The sequence below is a fragment of the Mastigoproctus giganteus genome, chromosome 8, assembly GCF_048544385.1.
Source record: "Mastigoproctus giganteus isolate SK-2022 chromosome 8, ASM4854438v1, whole genome shotgun sequence".
In the NCBI taxonomy this organism is placed as follows: Eukaryota; Metazoa; Arthropoda; class Arachnida; order Uropygi; family Thelyphonidae; genus Mastigoproctus; species Mastigoproctus giganteus.
The window spans coordinates 146628961-146642566 of NC_143582.1; the positions used below are offsets into that span (position 1 = coordinate 146628961).

At 35.2% G+C, this 13606-nt stretch overlaps 1 protein-coding gene across 1 annotated transcript in view; it reads right to left on the reverse strand.

The window, feature by feature from the left end:
• Rrp46 (exosome complex component Rrp46) overlaps nt 1-13606 on the reverse strand; it is a 60436-nt gene that overhangs the window by 8517 nt on the left and 38313 nt on the right. The window contains exon 4 of the mRNA XM_090379806.1: nt 7801-7941. Coding sequence (XP_090235932.1) covers nt 7801-7941 — 141 coding nt within the window. The remainder of the gene's footprint in view (nt 1-7800; nt 7942-13606) is intronic.

Below are 13606 nucleotides of genomic sequence, written 5' to 3' on the forward strand. Positions count from 1 at the left end.
ATCAGCCATTTTCAATCCACTGCAGGATGAAGGCCTCTCCAGCAACTTTCCAGTTCCTTCTGTTTTGAGCACTGGCCATCCATTTACTACTCAAAAACTCATGAATTTCATCTATCCATCTCCGCCTTTGTCTTCCAGGTTTTCTTCTAGCTCCTATTGGGTACTAGAGGCATATGATGCAAAAAGAAAGCTAACAGAGCATCAGCCAAAAAAAAAAAAAAAAAACTTCCTAATTCATCCATCCATTCGCTCCAAAAGTTTGCCCACTTCTTCCTTGAATTTATTTAAGCTATCGACTTCCACAATGACAGATGGAAGTTTGTTCCAGCAATCAACTACCTGCTGGCTAAAGGCAAATTTCCATACATCTATTCAACAACTGTCTTTGCTCAATTTCAGTTTATGCCCCTTCAGGTTTGTAATCTGAGCAAGAAGAATCCCCATCAGCACTGAGTCTGCTCAATCCATTCAAGACTTTATACACCTCAATCAGTTCATGTCACAGGCGCCTAGTCTCCAGATGTTGCAATTTGCAGAACTTAAGCACCTCTTTGTACCCCTCACCAGTCTTGTTGCCCTTCTCTGTACTCTTCTAGCAACTCTACATAATTCCTAACATGAGGCTTCTAGACTTGTACACAGTACTCAAGGTGTGGCCTGACTATTGCCTTATACAAGGAGATAATCACCTCCTCATACCTGGTAGCAAAAGTTCTGTATATCATTGACAAAACTCCATGACCTGCTCTGGCAGCCTGTCTGCACTGCTCAAAACTTCATATCTGACTGCACAATAATCCCCCTCCCCATCTCTGATTCTCCACTACCCCAAGTATAACATCACACAGTTCATACATTTCTCTGGGGTTACTGCTACCCATATACAGTACTTGGCATTTGTCAATGTGAAACTTGAGTTGTCACTCTCAGCCCGGCTGCCCAACTTTTCTAGATCCTGTTGCAGTAGCATACTGTCATTAACAACCCTGCCAACCTTCATATCGTCTGCAAACTTGGACATTAAGCCTCATATACCTTCATCAATATCACTGATAAATATAGAAAACATCAATGGACCCAACGCCGAACCCCGGGGGACACCACTACTAACATTAGTCCACGAAGAGCAGTGTCCATTGATTACGACTCTGTCTTGTCCCCCTCAACCATCCTTTTATCCATTGTAGCAAGTTGTCCTTAATGCCACACTGCTCAAATTTGTACAGTAGTCGTCCATGTGCAACAGTATCAAAAGCTTTCCTGAAATCCAAGTATATGATATCAAAATTGTTTTTTGCACCCAGTTCCTTTGTGACCACATCATAGTATCAATCAAATCGGTCAGAAAAGACTTCCCCTTAACAAACCCATGCTGTGTCTAAATTATTACTGCAGTCTCATCTAGATGATCCTGCAATGCTTCTTTAACCAGTGACTCCATTATTTTTCCCGGAAGAGAAGTCAAACTGACAGGTCTGTAATTACTTGTGTCACCCTTTGATCCTACTTTGTGAATTGGAGATACATTTGCACATCTCCAGTCCATGGGGACCTCTCCTGAATCCAATCATGCTCTCATAATTATGGCTAAGGATTTGCTTGCTTCCTTTGAAGCCTTGTATAGCTTGATAGATCCCACCCCCCACCAGGTGCCTTTGTTATGTTAACTTCAACAATTTCTCCTCCAATTTGCTCTCATTATTACAAAATCATTTAACTTGCTGTTAGAGTTTGATAAAAATCTGGCCTTCCCCTCCTTGAATAACTCCTCATGTGTGAATGTAGATGCAAAATACTTATTTAGTTTGGCAGCTATCTGAGAATGATCATCAACAGTGGTGTCCATCCTACAGTTCACAAATAATTTTTATTGGGCCTGCACAGAAAGTGAACCAAACAGCATTTTGAATTTTCCTAATTATTTCAAGAATTGTGTATTTCGACGCTAAAATAAATGAAAAAAAAAAAAAATTTTTAAAAGACTGTGGAGCTTGTTGTGGTGAATATGTGAGAGTGTTGAAGTTATGAAGCCATATGTTGGTGTCATGAGTTCAGTTTCTTTTATCTATGTTTTGTATCATATATGTGCATGCCTGACCAGAAGCGTGTATATATACGAGGTGCTATCAAAATGTTCTGGTACTCCAATTAATGCGAGGCTTCTGCTTGACCTTGGCAGCTGAGCAAAAGTGTATATGCAGTTTGTTTCATTGAAAATGTAACACACTTTAAGTTTTCTCTCATTGTGGCCCACAAAACAAATCTAACTCTGAATATGGCCCTGTACAGGAAAAGGTTGGATACCACTGATCTACAGTCAAACCCTGATATCAAGTGGACCAATCTGATTCATCCCCTTCCTTTTTAGAGTTTATAAAAGTAAAGCCTTTGCTGTTTTTCTTTACATCATTTGCCAAAGATTTCTCATAATCTGCCTTCGCTTGCCTAGCCTCCTTTGTGACTTGATTACAGACTAGCTTATATCTACCATAGCCTTCTGATATCTAAGTTATCTAAGACTTTCTCACACCCAGAGCACAAGGGTCTGATCTGATTTGTTTTCTTCTTCTTTGTATTCACATACATGAAAAATTCCTTGTCCCCATTCTTTGCTTTCGTAGCCAGTTCTCTCTCATATTCAGCCTTTGCCTCCCTAACCTTATTTGTGGCTTTGTTACAGATTAACTTATAGCTGTTGTAGGCTTCCCGAGCCAAATAATTCCTGCTACTTTGAGCCATTTACTTTGCTTCTCTAGTCTGAAATGTCATTTTGGTCCAAATTTAATTTTAAAATATTACACAAAAAACAGTTCATAGACTTAAAAAAAAAATTCTAACACTGGATACACTCCTGTGATGCTATATAATTTAAAAAGATATTAGGAACTTAGTCAAAACCATGGATAATGGTATTTGTTTCTAAGCTGAATATAGGCCCTAATACCAAGTACTTGTTCTTTAATGGGAGCAGAATGATTCTACAATTGAAAACTGAAATGCACACATTTGACTGATACTACTTCTGCTCTTTTAATGTTTCCACTTTATTTATAAGAATTATTGTGCACTTTAAAGCTCAAGATCAGGCATAAATAACAGATAAAGGTGGCAGTGAACTACAATGAATATATTATCAACAAATGACAGTAATGTATCACCAGTAGCAAGTCATCTGGGAAAATATGGAAATAAACATAGCAATGTGCTAATGTTTTTAAATGTTATTTACAAACTAAGGAGAATTTAAAAAAAAAAAAAAAAAAAAACACCATGAAAAATAAATTCTCGATTTAAGTACACATTTATCCACTTGCATGCGACTATAAAAAATTGCTTTACTTATTAAAATTGATTTTTGGAACACTATTCTTTTGAAATGTAACCTTTATGGGAAGTTTCCTGCAATGCAAGATGGTTAAAAATACTATATTAACATCAAAATATTAATAATCAGTTCAATTAGAAGAGTGACAGGCCAGCTATGCACAGAAGAAAGGCAATAATTATATGTAACTATATTTAACGTAGTGAAATATTTTGCAGGGTAAAGAACCACCCCCACTTGAATACAGGTTCATACAACAGGATGAACATATGTGAAGTCCCTTGTAGAAAGATCCTGACTGAATCTGACCCAGTCCCACATGAGTGGTTACTTTATAAACTGGAACAAGTAGGAATCACAGAATGAAGATATCCAGCTATCCATCTAAGGGAAAATCCTTAGATGGATAGCTGGATAGCTTCAGGGCAGGAGGCAGAGGGTTGTGATAAATGGTTATTCCTCAGACTGGGTTGACGTAAGAAGTGGGGTTCCCCAAGGAACAGTATTAGGACCACTGTTGTTTTTGATTTTCATAAATGATATCGATGAAGGGATAGAGGGCGTGATGTCAAAATTTGCAGATGATCCAGCAAAGTGTAAGGTATTGCACCTAGGGAACAGAAACCCCAAAATAACTTATACACTGGGTGGAGTTGAACTAAAGCCAGTAGTTGAGGAAAGGGACTTGGGTATTACGATAAGGCCAGACATGAAGTTCTCCGAGAATTGTAGACTGGTTGCAAGGAAGGCTCATGATGTCCCATCAATGATTTATCCAACAATTGTGAGTGGAGATAAGGACGTCATAATCCCATTATATTAGACTATTGTTAGACCACACTTGGAATACCACGTTCTAGTATGGAGACTAGCACTTAAAGAAGGAAAGACATTGTGCTTCTTGAAAAGATCCAAAGACGGGTAACTGGCCTGGTGAGATTGGCAAAAGGAGCATCCATATGAGGAGTTTAAGGCTCTGAGAGGCTGTTGTTGTTGTTGTTATTTGGTTTTTAAGAGCATTAGCAACTAAGGCCATATTGCTCCAGGGATATGTGGTGGTCATTCCCTGACCTTGCTGCATCCTCCGTATTTGGTGGTCACGGGCTCAAACCCCGCTTTAATCAAAAAGCATGTGCTACACACTGCTGCTCCTGCCCACCTGGCTATGGAGGTGCCACTCTGAGAGGCATAAGCAAAATGAATAAGACGAAATTTTAACAGTTATAAATGGTTCTAGGACAAGGGGCCACAATTTCAAGTTATGGGGAGAGATGTTTAGACTGGATTACAGGATGTTTTGTTTTAGCCAGCAAGTTATAAATTATTGGAATAAGTTACCTACATGGGTGGTAGAGGCTGACAGTTTGGGGAAAACCAAAGGTGAGCTGGACAATTACCTATGGGAGGAGAGAAACATAGGTTGTCTATTTCCTTTTCTCTTATTATTATTATTATTATTTTTTTTTGCTGGTGCAGCATAAGCCATAAGCTTCCTTGCACCATGTGGCCATTGCTAATACTAATTGTGATGCCCAGGCTTAATCAGATGTATGATAATACTTGTCTATGCAGTGGAAGTGTGTATTATAGTCAAAAGATATTAACACCTTAAAAGGGGGGGGGGGTGGAGAGGATCAAAGGTTGTAAGCCACACTAGTGTTCAAAACAGAACACCAAAAAGCATTACCGAGAGAAATACTGTTTATTAAATATTTTCACATATTTCCCTTTGCACAAAAAGTGATCCAGCAAAGTTTAGCATTACTTTAATACTGTGTTAAACTTTGAAAGTTGATACCACTTGGGGCAGTATGCAGCCTGCCACCCCCTACTCACTTCATACCTTTCTTGAACTTATTTGCTCAAGTGGAATAATAAAATAACCTTTCCCAAGGAGACACAAATTGGCTCTGTGCATGCCTTGCAACATTTGATGTTTACTTTAGATCCCAGTAACTCCACATAACTGAAGGCATGTTTGAATGTTCAAATGACATCTAAAAAGGAACAAATTAGTTTGTCTAAACTGAACTACAATCATCATTTTATTTTTTGAATTTGAAGGAGTACATATTTCGAATCTGTAAAATTTACCTTTGCAGATTACAAAAATCTCTGTATAAAATGGAGTTGTTCAATGGAGAGATAAGAAATGTGATAAATAAACACACTATACTGTATTGTATCATAATTTATGATAAATTAATTTAACTGTATATTAAGCAACCATATGTTTTAGAGGTCTTTTCTTTTTTCAACAATAAAAAAATTTATATATATATTTTTTTACCACAGATGAAACATGGTTGCTTAAAGTACAGTAAACCCCCGCTATTCGCGGGGGTTACGTTCCTGAGAAATGCCGCGAATACCGAAAACGCGAATACTGAGTTATGGCTCCCATAGTAATAAAGGGGTTCCGTTCCAAAGTATGAAATATATAAGAAAAACTAGTCTAAAATTTTGTCTATTTATGTATTATATGTACCTTCATAATATGACTATGTACATAGACAGTACATAGTGAAATGCAAGCATAAGGCATAGAAATGAAAATAAGAAACAATTTAATATTAAATGTAATATTTATTAGAAATTTCAAACAAATCTTTCAAACCAGCGTCTTTGCTAGCTAAAAAACCTATCCCGCCAGTGCTATCACCAGTTTCGCTAAAGCGTTGATAAGGAGTTTTGCGTTTTCACGAATGATGAGTGAATTTAACGGAATTTTATTTTGAGTTCGGTCTTCTATCCATAGATTTAAAGCTTTTTCCATTTTTTCTAATTTAACATCACTAGTTACAGAGCAAATTTTTGAAGCAATTAGAGCGTTTTCACGGACACTACGGCGGATTTTTTCTTCCGATTTCTTGATTGATCGTACCGTTGACTCATTGATTTTTATAATGTTTTGCCACTGAGGAGACACTTTCATCATTAGAAATTGTATCTAATAACTCAAATTTTATTCGCTAATGTCATCACCTTCTTTGATATTTTCACATTTCTCTTGTTATTCGTAGTCATATTTTTGTAGGGGTTAGAAAGAACTTGTCCACAATAAAGTCACTTTCTTCCGTTAACACACTTGAAAAAGTCTGTTTTACACTACAAAACGGTAGATTTATCACTTTTTTAAGCATATCAATTTATAAATTGATAAATTTATTCAATTTATAAGCATATAAATTAAAAGCAAACGACGAAACCTTCCATAACAAGCGCATAACACATATTGAACAAGGATTAGCGAGAAACATTCAGGCTCGCGATTTTGTCACCCCTCTCCCCCCACCCACTGAACGCTGTTTTGACCGGGAAAGATAATTTTAGCCACGCCAATGTTTTTTTATGGCGGAAAATATTCACGGCGCTTTAAAATTCCCATTTTTTAGATTTCATTTTATATTAAATCGGCGATCGCGAATACGCGAAACCGCGAATACAGATACCGCGAATAGCGGGGGTTTACTGTACAGCTAAATCAAATTTATTAAAATAATTTATTAAGTCATATTAATCTAAAGTTTAATATAACACAGTGTAGTATGTTTAACTATCATAAAAATTTCTATTATTCAGTTAGTTTCAAAAAAAGTAAATGAACTTGTTATGTTACCCTTTCTTTGTTCAAGAAAATTAAAATATGAAGATTCAATCAGTGCAGTAAGTTCGGGATTCTAGAGCTTAGGATGTGGGTTTGAAGTCCCAGCTTGGCATAAAGAATTAGGTTTTGCTCTCCATTGGAAGCAAAACTTAACAATAAACAACTGGGGGGGGGGGTTTAAATCTGAACTTGCAGAAGGGCACATAAATTTATGGTTGTATGCTAGATGCAAAGAATAATATGCAAATCAAGAGAAAACTAATTTAAAGAACAGTTTTAAGAATTAAACAGGATAAAAATAAAAATGTATCCATTAAGTGGAGAATGCAATTATTTGTGGTGATATACGGGTGTTTCATAACATATAGGCTGTATTTTCAGGATTAATTAAGGAATGGAAAACAATGAAGAAAGTTCATATAAAGTGTGTCCAATTCTGAATGGTTATGGAGTGATCTCTGAATTTTAAAAAATAGCTATGGAGTTTTCAATGGTAAAAAATAAGAAAGTAAATATTATAATAAGCAAACATGTACCTGGTATAAATAAGTATTTTGTAGGAATGTGTCTGCTTATTCTTACTTACTTTTTACCACTGAAAACTCCTTAACTATTTTTCATCATTGTTTTCAGGGTCACGAATCAATCCTGAAAGTACGGCCTATATGTTATAAAATACCCTGTATAATGTATCAAGCAACATCTTTGTATTACAAACTCCAGTAATAGACAGAATCCAGTAATACTGTTCACATAAAACCACAGCAGAACAAAGGAAATAAAATTTCCAAGTTTCGTATTATAAAATTATGAGTGATTTTTAGTTAACGATTTCTTGTACAGAAATTTATTTTAAAAGTTAACTTACTTTTTCCTGCTTATCATTTGGATCTATTGTTATCTGATTTTCTTCTGTAATGACACAAGAAACAGATGCCAGAAGGCATTTCATTTGTATGCCAGCATCCAATAGTGCCAAACAAGCTGAGTTGACACATGATGATAATAACTAGTCACATTAATTGAGGATGTTAAGACTCTTTATATGACAATAATTAAAAAAAAAAAAAAAAACTATAAGAACAATTATGTTATTCAATATTGCTATTTAACAGATAATTAGCTGCTTCAACAAAATTTCAATCAATTATAAGCCTTACTTCTTTCCCCCCTCCCCCCAAACTACAAGGCTTGATGTATTCAGAAAGAATAAAATTAAAATTGAGTGGAATTAAAGAAACTTCAAATCTATTGAAAAAGTGCATAACGAATCAAAAGTCCTGACAATGGACTTTCACAAGTCATCCTCAGTTCATCGAAGTGCTAGAAATGAGAATATAGATGCACTTAAGAGAGCAGGTCCCATGATGCTCTTAATACAATGTTGCAAATTTGGAAACTTTATATGGTTCAACTTTTCGCATTGGTGAGAAATCAGCAAGTAAATGAACATTTAAGGACACAGAGGTAAATTTTGTCAGAACCATTCCACAGTCAATGCTTCATATGTTAATAAGCTGTAGCTAGATTTTAATTCTATTAATATTTGTGCCAAGTCTAGTATAGGGAGGTGGAGTATATGTTAGCTGAATTCTGCCTGGAATAATTTGTACAGAAATTTGATTGGTGTAATATGCATTGCAACCTAGTTGCAATGCATGTTACTTTGGTATTTGAGCAGTTAACCATAAAAATAGTTCCAAATTAGCACATAGCAAATGAGCTTCAAGGAATGTAAACCAAATCTCTTAAATGCAGCCCTATTCTCATTTCTGATATCAGGACCAAATGAGGATGATTCGTGAAAGTCCGTTATTAGGACTCTTCATTCTTTTTGCATTTTAATTTTTTAACTATGGTGAATATTCAGAAGAAAGTGCACTTTTGAGGGGATTTGAAGTTTCTTTTAATTCTACTTATTTTATTTTCATCCTTTCTAAATACATCAAGCCTCACAGTTAAAAAAAAAAAAAAAAAAAGATGTAGCACTTATATATTCCCCCAATATACTTATATGCCAATTGTATACAAGAATTTTGCCAGCAGGGACAAGGAGATGATTATTCCACTACATAAGGCAATGGGTAGGCCAAATCTTGAGTACTGCATGCAGGTCTGGAAGCCTCATTTTAAGAGGGTTGCAGATCTGTTGAAACAGGTGCAGAGAGGAGCAACAAAATTAATCAAGGACACAAAACAGTACTCTTTCCAAAAAAAGAAAAGAAAAAGACCAGTTCAGCGAATTGCAGCTCTTGGAAAGCGGGGCACCCGTGAGGGGACTTGACTGAAGTCTTTAAGGCCTTAAATGGATTCAGTAAACTAACTGCTGATGGCATCCTTACGTAATCTTTCTTAGACAATACACATAAGAAGACAATTTAAATCGAAAAATAGATGGAACAAAGTTATAGCTGGTTTTGTAAAACTAGATAGTTTGAATAAATTTACACAAGAATTAGACAAATAATTAGAGGGGATTGAAAAATTAGATTTTTTTTTTTTTTTTTAAATGTGTTGCCGTATAAGCTTGCAACAGATATACTAATAGAAATCTGTTTGCAATTTTCAAACAATATACAGAATACATAATTATAAAGAGCTTAATTGCTGTCCCTCAAACCTTTGTTTTTCTTTTAATCCTTAAACTTTTGTTCTTTCAATAATAAGCTGCTGTTCATCAACTAAGTTTGCTGCTCATTTCCCGGCTAAAACTAATCTTTAATACCCTATAACCCTATGGTTACAGGGCATTAAGATAGGGGATTAGACAGATTGCACTCTACATAGGCTGAAGTGCTAATTTTCTCACTATTCTCCATTTTGATTTACTTGTGCACCATGGCACTAAAAGAACTTAGATATCTATAAATATAATTGTAATTTCCTACCCTGCTATTTAATTCTCCAACCAACACCATTCTATCTTTGTGAGTAGTTTCTATTGCTTTTTCTAAGGTATTAAACAATTCTTTATTGCAGCTTTTTTTCTCTCCTTCAACAGGATTATATTCACAGACAGATTTTACCACCTGACTTTCTGCCTTAAATTGAATTATACTTCCAAGCCAATCAAACTTTGTTGCAAACTAGTTTTAAAAGCTATTGCTAAGTATGTACCTGTTTAACAAACATTATCTGGCTTTCATTTAATTTTTTCTAATGTAAATTTATTTCATATGTGGAACTGTTTCAGAAAATCACATTGATAAGTGGCACATACATATTACATTCAAAACATTCTATAATGATTTTTTCTCTTTCCAGAAAGAGTGAATATGTATATACCTTTAAAAAACAAACATTCCTTTCAAAGCAGCAAAAGACTTTAAAGCCAATTTTAATGTTGCGGAAAGCAATCCTGGAAGTAATTTTGTACCACTATCGTTAGCACTTCCAATAGCTAGCAACATTGGCAGCATATTTGAAATAACTTTCATCAATTGGCAAAGGTAAGGACGTGGTGCAAGGTCTGATAAATTAAGGGGAATGTTCTAATGTAGCAAACTTTCCAATGCCTCAGAAGGAAAGACTAGAACCACTGATTTTCTAACTTTTCTGGCTCCTGGACCAGCTTTTTAGTCTTTTCTTTTAATTGTACCCCTGACAATGCATTTCAGTAATACAGTTCTTTTATCAAATTTCAGCCTTGTGGCATTAATTCCAAGTGGATATCTCTGTGTTTAAAAAAACAAAGAACTGTTATTTTTCTATTGCTTCTGCCTGTTGAACATATTTTGAAGGCTTAATTAACTTGGCAGTGCTCACACAAGACCCGATAGGCCCAGTTTCAAAATATTGATTAAGCATAACTTGTACATTCAAGGGTAATTAATGGCTAAAACTTTGATCTTTTGTAGATATAGACAGCTCCATTTACGTAGTTTTGGAAGTGAACAGTTACTGTTTACACTGAATCACACTTGAAAACACCTAGCTGGTTCCTTGCAATTGCTGTTGATTCAATGTAGGATCTCTTAGGTGCTATTCAGGATTTTGAAATTATGAATCCTTAAATTTTTCAGTTGTATAAACTTTAAAATGGAAGTGGCTAATAGTATCTAATATGTGCACGCACATGTTAAATTTATTTATATATTTAACAATACATAATATATAGACATCAATAATTTTCAGTATTTATATTCATATGTAAGCAGAAATATGTGTGCACACATAATTTTGAAATTTCTCACACTAAACCCAGCACTTGTTGGGTCTGTAATTGTAGGGAAAAAAAAAAAAAAAAAAAAAAAAAATTGCAGTGCCTGGCAGGTGCAAATTTTTTTATTTCTTTATTTCAAGGTGGCCAAATTTATTTATTTCTGAAAAAAGTTTTGGATTTTTTTTTTTTTTTTATGTGTTTGCATATCTATATGCATAAATGCTTATTATCTTTACATTCAACCATCTAATGTCCTCATGCAATAACTCAAACTTCAATGCCAGACTTTCATGAAATTTTATGTTTGGGTTTCAGAAAGATTTGTTTACCCATCCCAAATTTTATTAAAATCAGACAAATAGAAATCTGACAATTATTTTCAATGCATATTATATTTATTATCAAACACAATGTATACCACACACACTGTATATTGTAATTGAAGCACAGGATTGATTTTCATCAATTTCATATTTAGCTCTAAAATAAAGTGTATAATACACTTTATTTTAGCTGAATAAGATAAAAGTAGTACTTGTCTTCTGAAGTGGAGGGGTGGTTCATAGGCTTCAAGCATAGAGACTTTGGACTGGAGAAGTATGATACACTCCTAGGGCTATACGTAGTGCATTGTGGTGTATAGGATCTAACCATCTTAAGGCACTGGGTCTTGGAGAGCTGTAAACTGGTGCTCCGTAATCGAGTCTGGATCTTATCAAGGTTCTATACAAATGTAACAGTGTACCTGTCTGCTCCCACACGTCACTGCAGATACAATTCTCAGGATATTCAATTTCTTTAGACAGTTTGTTCTTAGGCATTTTATATGATTTAAAAAGGTCAGTTTCTTATCAAGGGTTAGTCCAAGAAAAGTTGTGCTGGATGTTACTGGGATTAGTTGTTCTCCTAGCTTTAGTTCTGGGCCTGGGTGTAAGTTGATTGCAGTTGGCATTCTATTGTTCGCATATTTTGTGAGTGACAAGAAATGCTGAAATCATCAACATAAAGTGCTGTATCTACAGTACTCTGTATTTGTTTAGCTATGGAGTTGATTTTTATGGCGAACAGGATAGCACCGAGTACTGATCCCCGTGGCACTCTTTGTATAAAGACCTGCAATAGTGCGGTTAATATCCTAACTTGGAAAGTTTGTTTTTCCAAAAGATTTTGGATATGTATTCGAAGATGTTCTCTCATTCCAAAGTTGTCTCCAAGTATTCCATATCTCCATGCAGTGTTGTGTGCCTATTCTAGATCAAAACATATCATTACTAGATGTTTTCCTATGAAAGCATTTATGTTGTTTTTTGCTTTAATCATTAAGTCTTAAGTGGACCTGTTCTTTCTGAAACCACATTGAGCTGTATTTAGTAAGTTATGGGTTTTTAAAAACCACATTAGTTGGGCATTTACCAATTTTTCAAGTATGTTTCCAAGCCAGCTAGTTAAGGCTATTGGGCGATAGTGGTTCAGATTTGTGGGATCTTTATTTGGTTTTGGAAAGGCTAGACTATTGCACGACAGCACTGATTCAGAAAGGAATTTTCTAGGTATATCCTGTTATACAACAAGAGTAATGATATCAATGATTTCTCATCTAATTTTTTGTACCATCATGTATATTATTTCATCTGGACCTGCTGCACTTTGCCTCATCTCTGAAATGGCTTTATTAAGTTCTCTGAGAGTGAAATGTTGGTTATAGGATTCTTTACTTTTACTGGAAAAATTTAATTTATATGTTTCTGTATTTGCCTTATGTTTTTGGAAAGCTGGTTCACAGGAGCTACTGCTTGATATTTTTTTACATATCCTACCAAGAGCACTGGTTATGTCTTCAGGCTTTGATATACCTTTTCCATTCTATTTTATAAAAGGAGGAAAAATTCTTTGGTATTTGTTGTTTATTTTATTTATTTTGCCACAAACCTTCCTGTGATCTGTTTTTCTAGTAATTGTAGATGCAAAACGAATCCAAGGTTCTTTTTTACTGATCTTTTTTTTTTTTTTTTTTTTTTGATTTGGTAGTTGTTGGCGCATCGGCTTCTGTGGCCATATTGCACCTCCCAAGGTTTTTGCAGTACTTTGATCCAAGCCCGAGGCAGGAATCGAACCCGCGACCTTTGGGTTGCCGGGCAGGTACTTTACCCACTCGGCTAGCCCGGTCGGCCTGATCTTAGTAATGCGCCTGACATTTGCCCTTGTTTTTTCGAATTCAATCAGGTTAGTTGTGGTAGGGTATCTTCGGAAATTATTCCATGCCTTGATTTTCTCTCGTTTTGCTAGAGCACATTCATCATTCCACCATGGGAAACTTTGAAGAGGTTTTTGATATTGTTAGTTTTGCAATATGGAGGAGTTTATCAGTTACATATTTCACTGACGTGTCAATCGAAACCTGTTGGATTTGCTACTCTTCTAATATGGCCAGCTGCTTATATCTTGGCCAGTTTGCCTTATCTAATCTTCACTTTGGAGTTCTTTCCAGTTGACAAGGGGTCAGTTCTTTTAA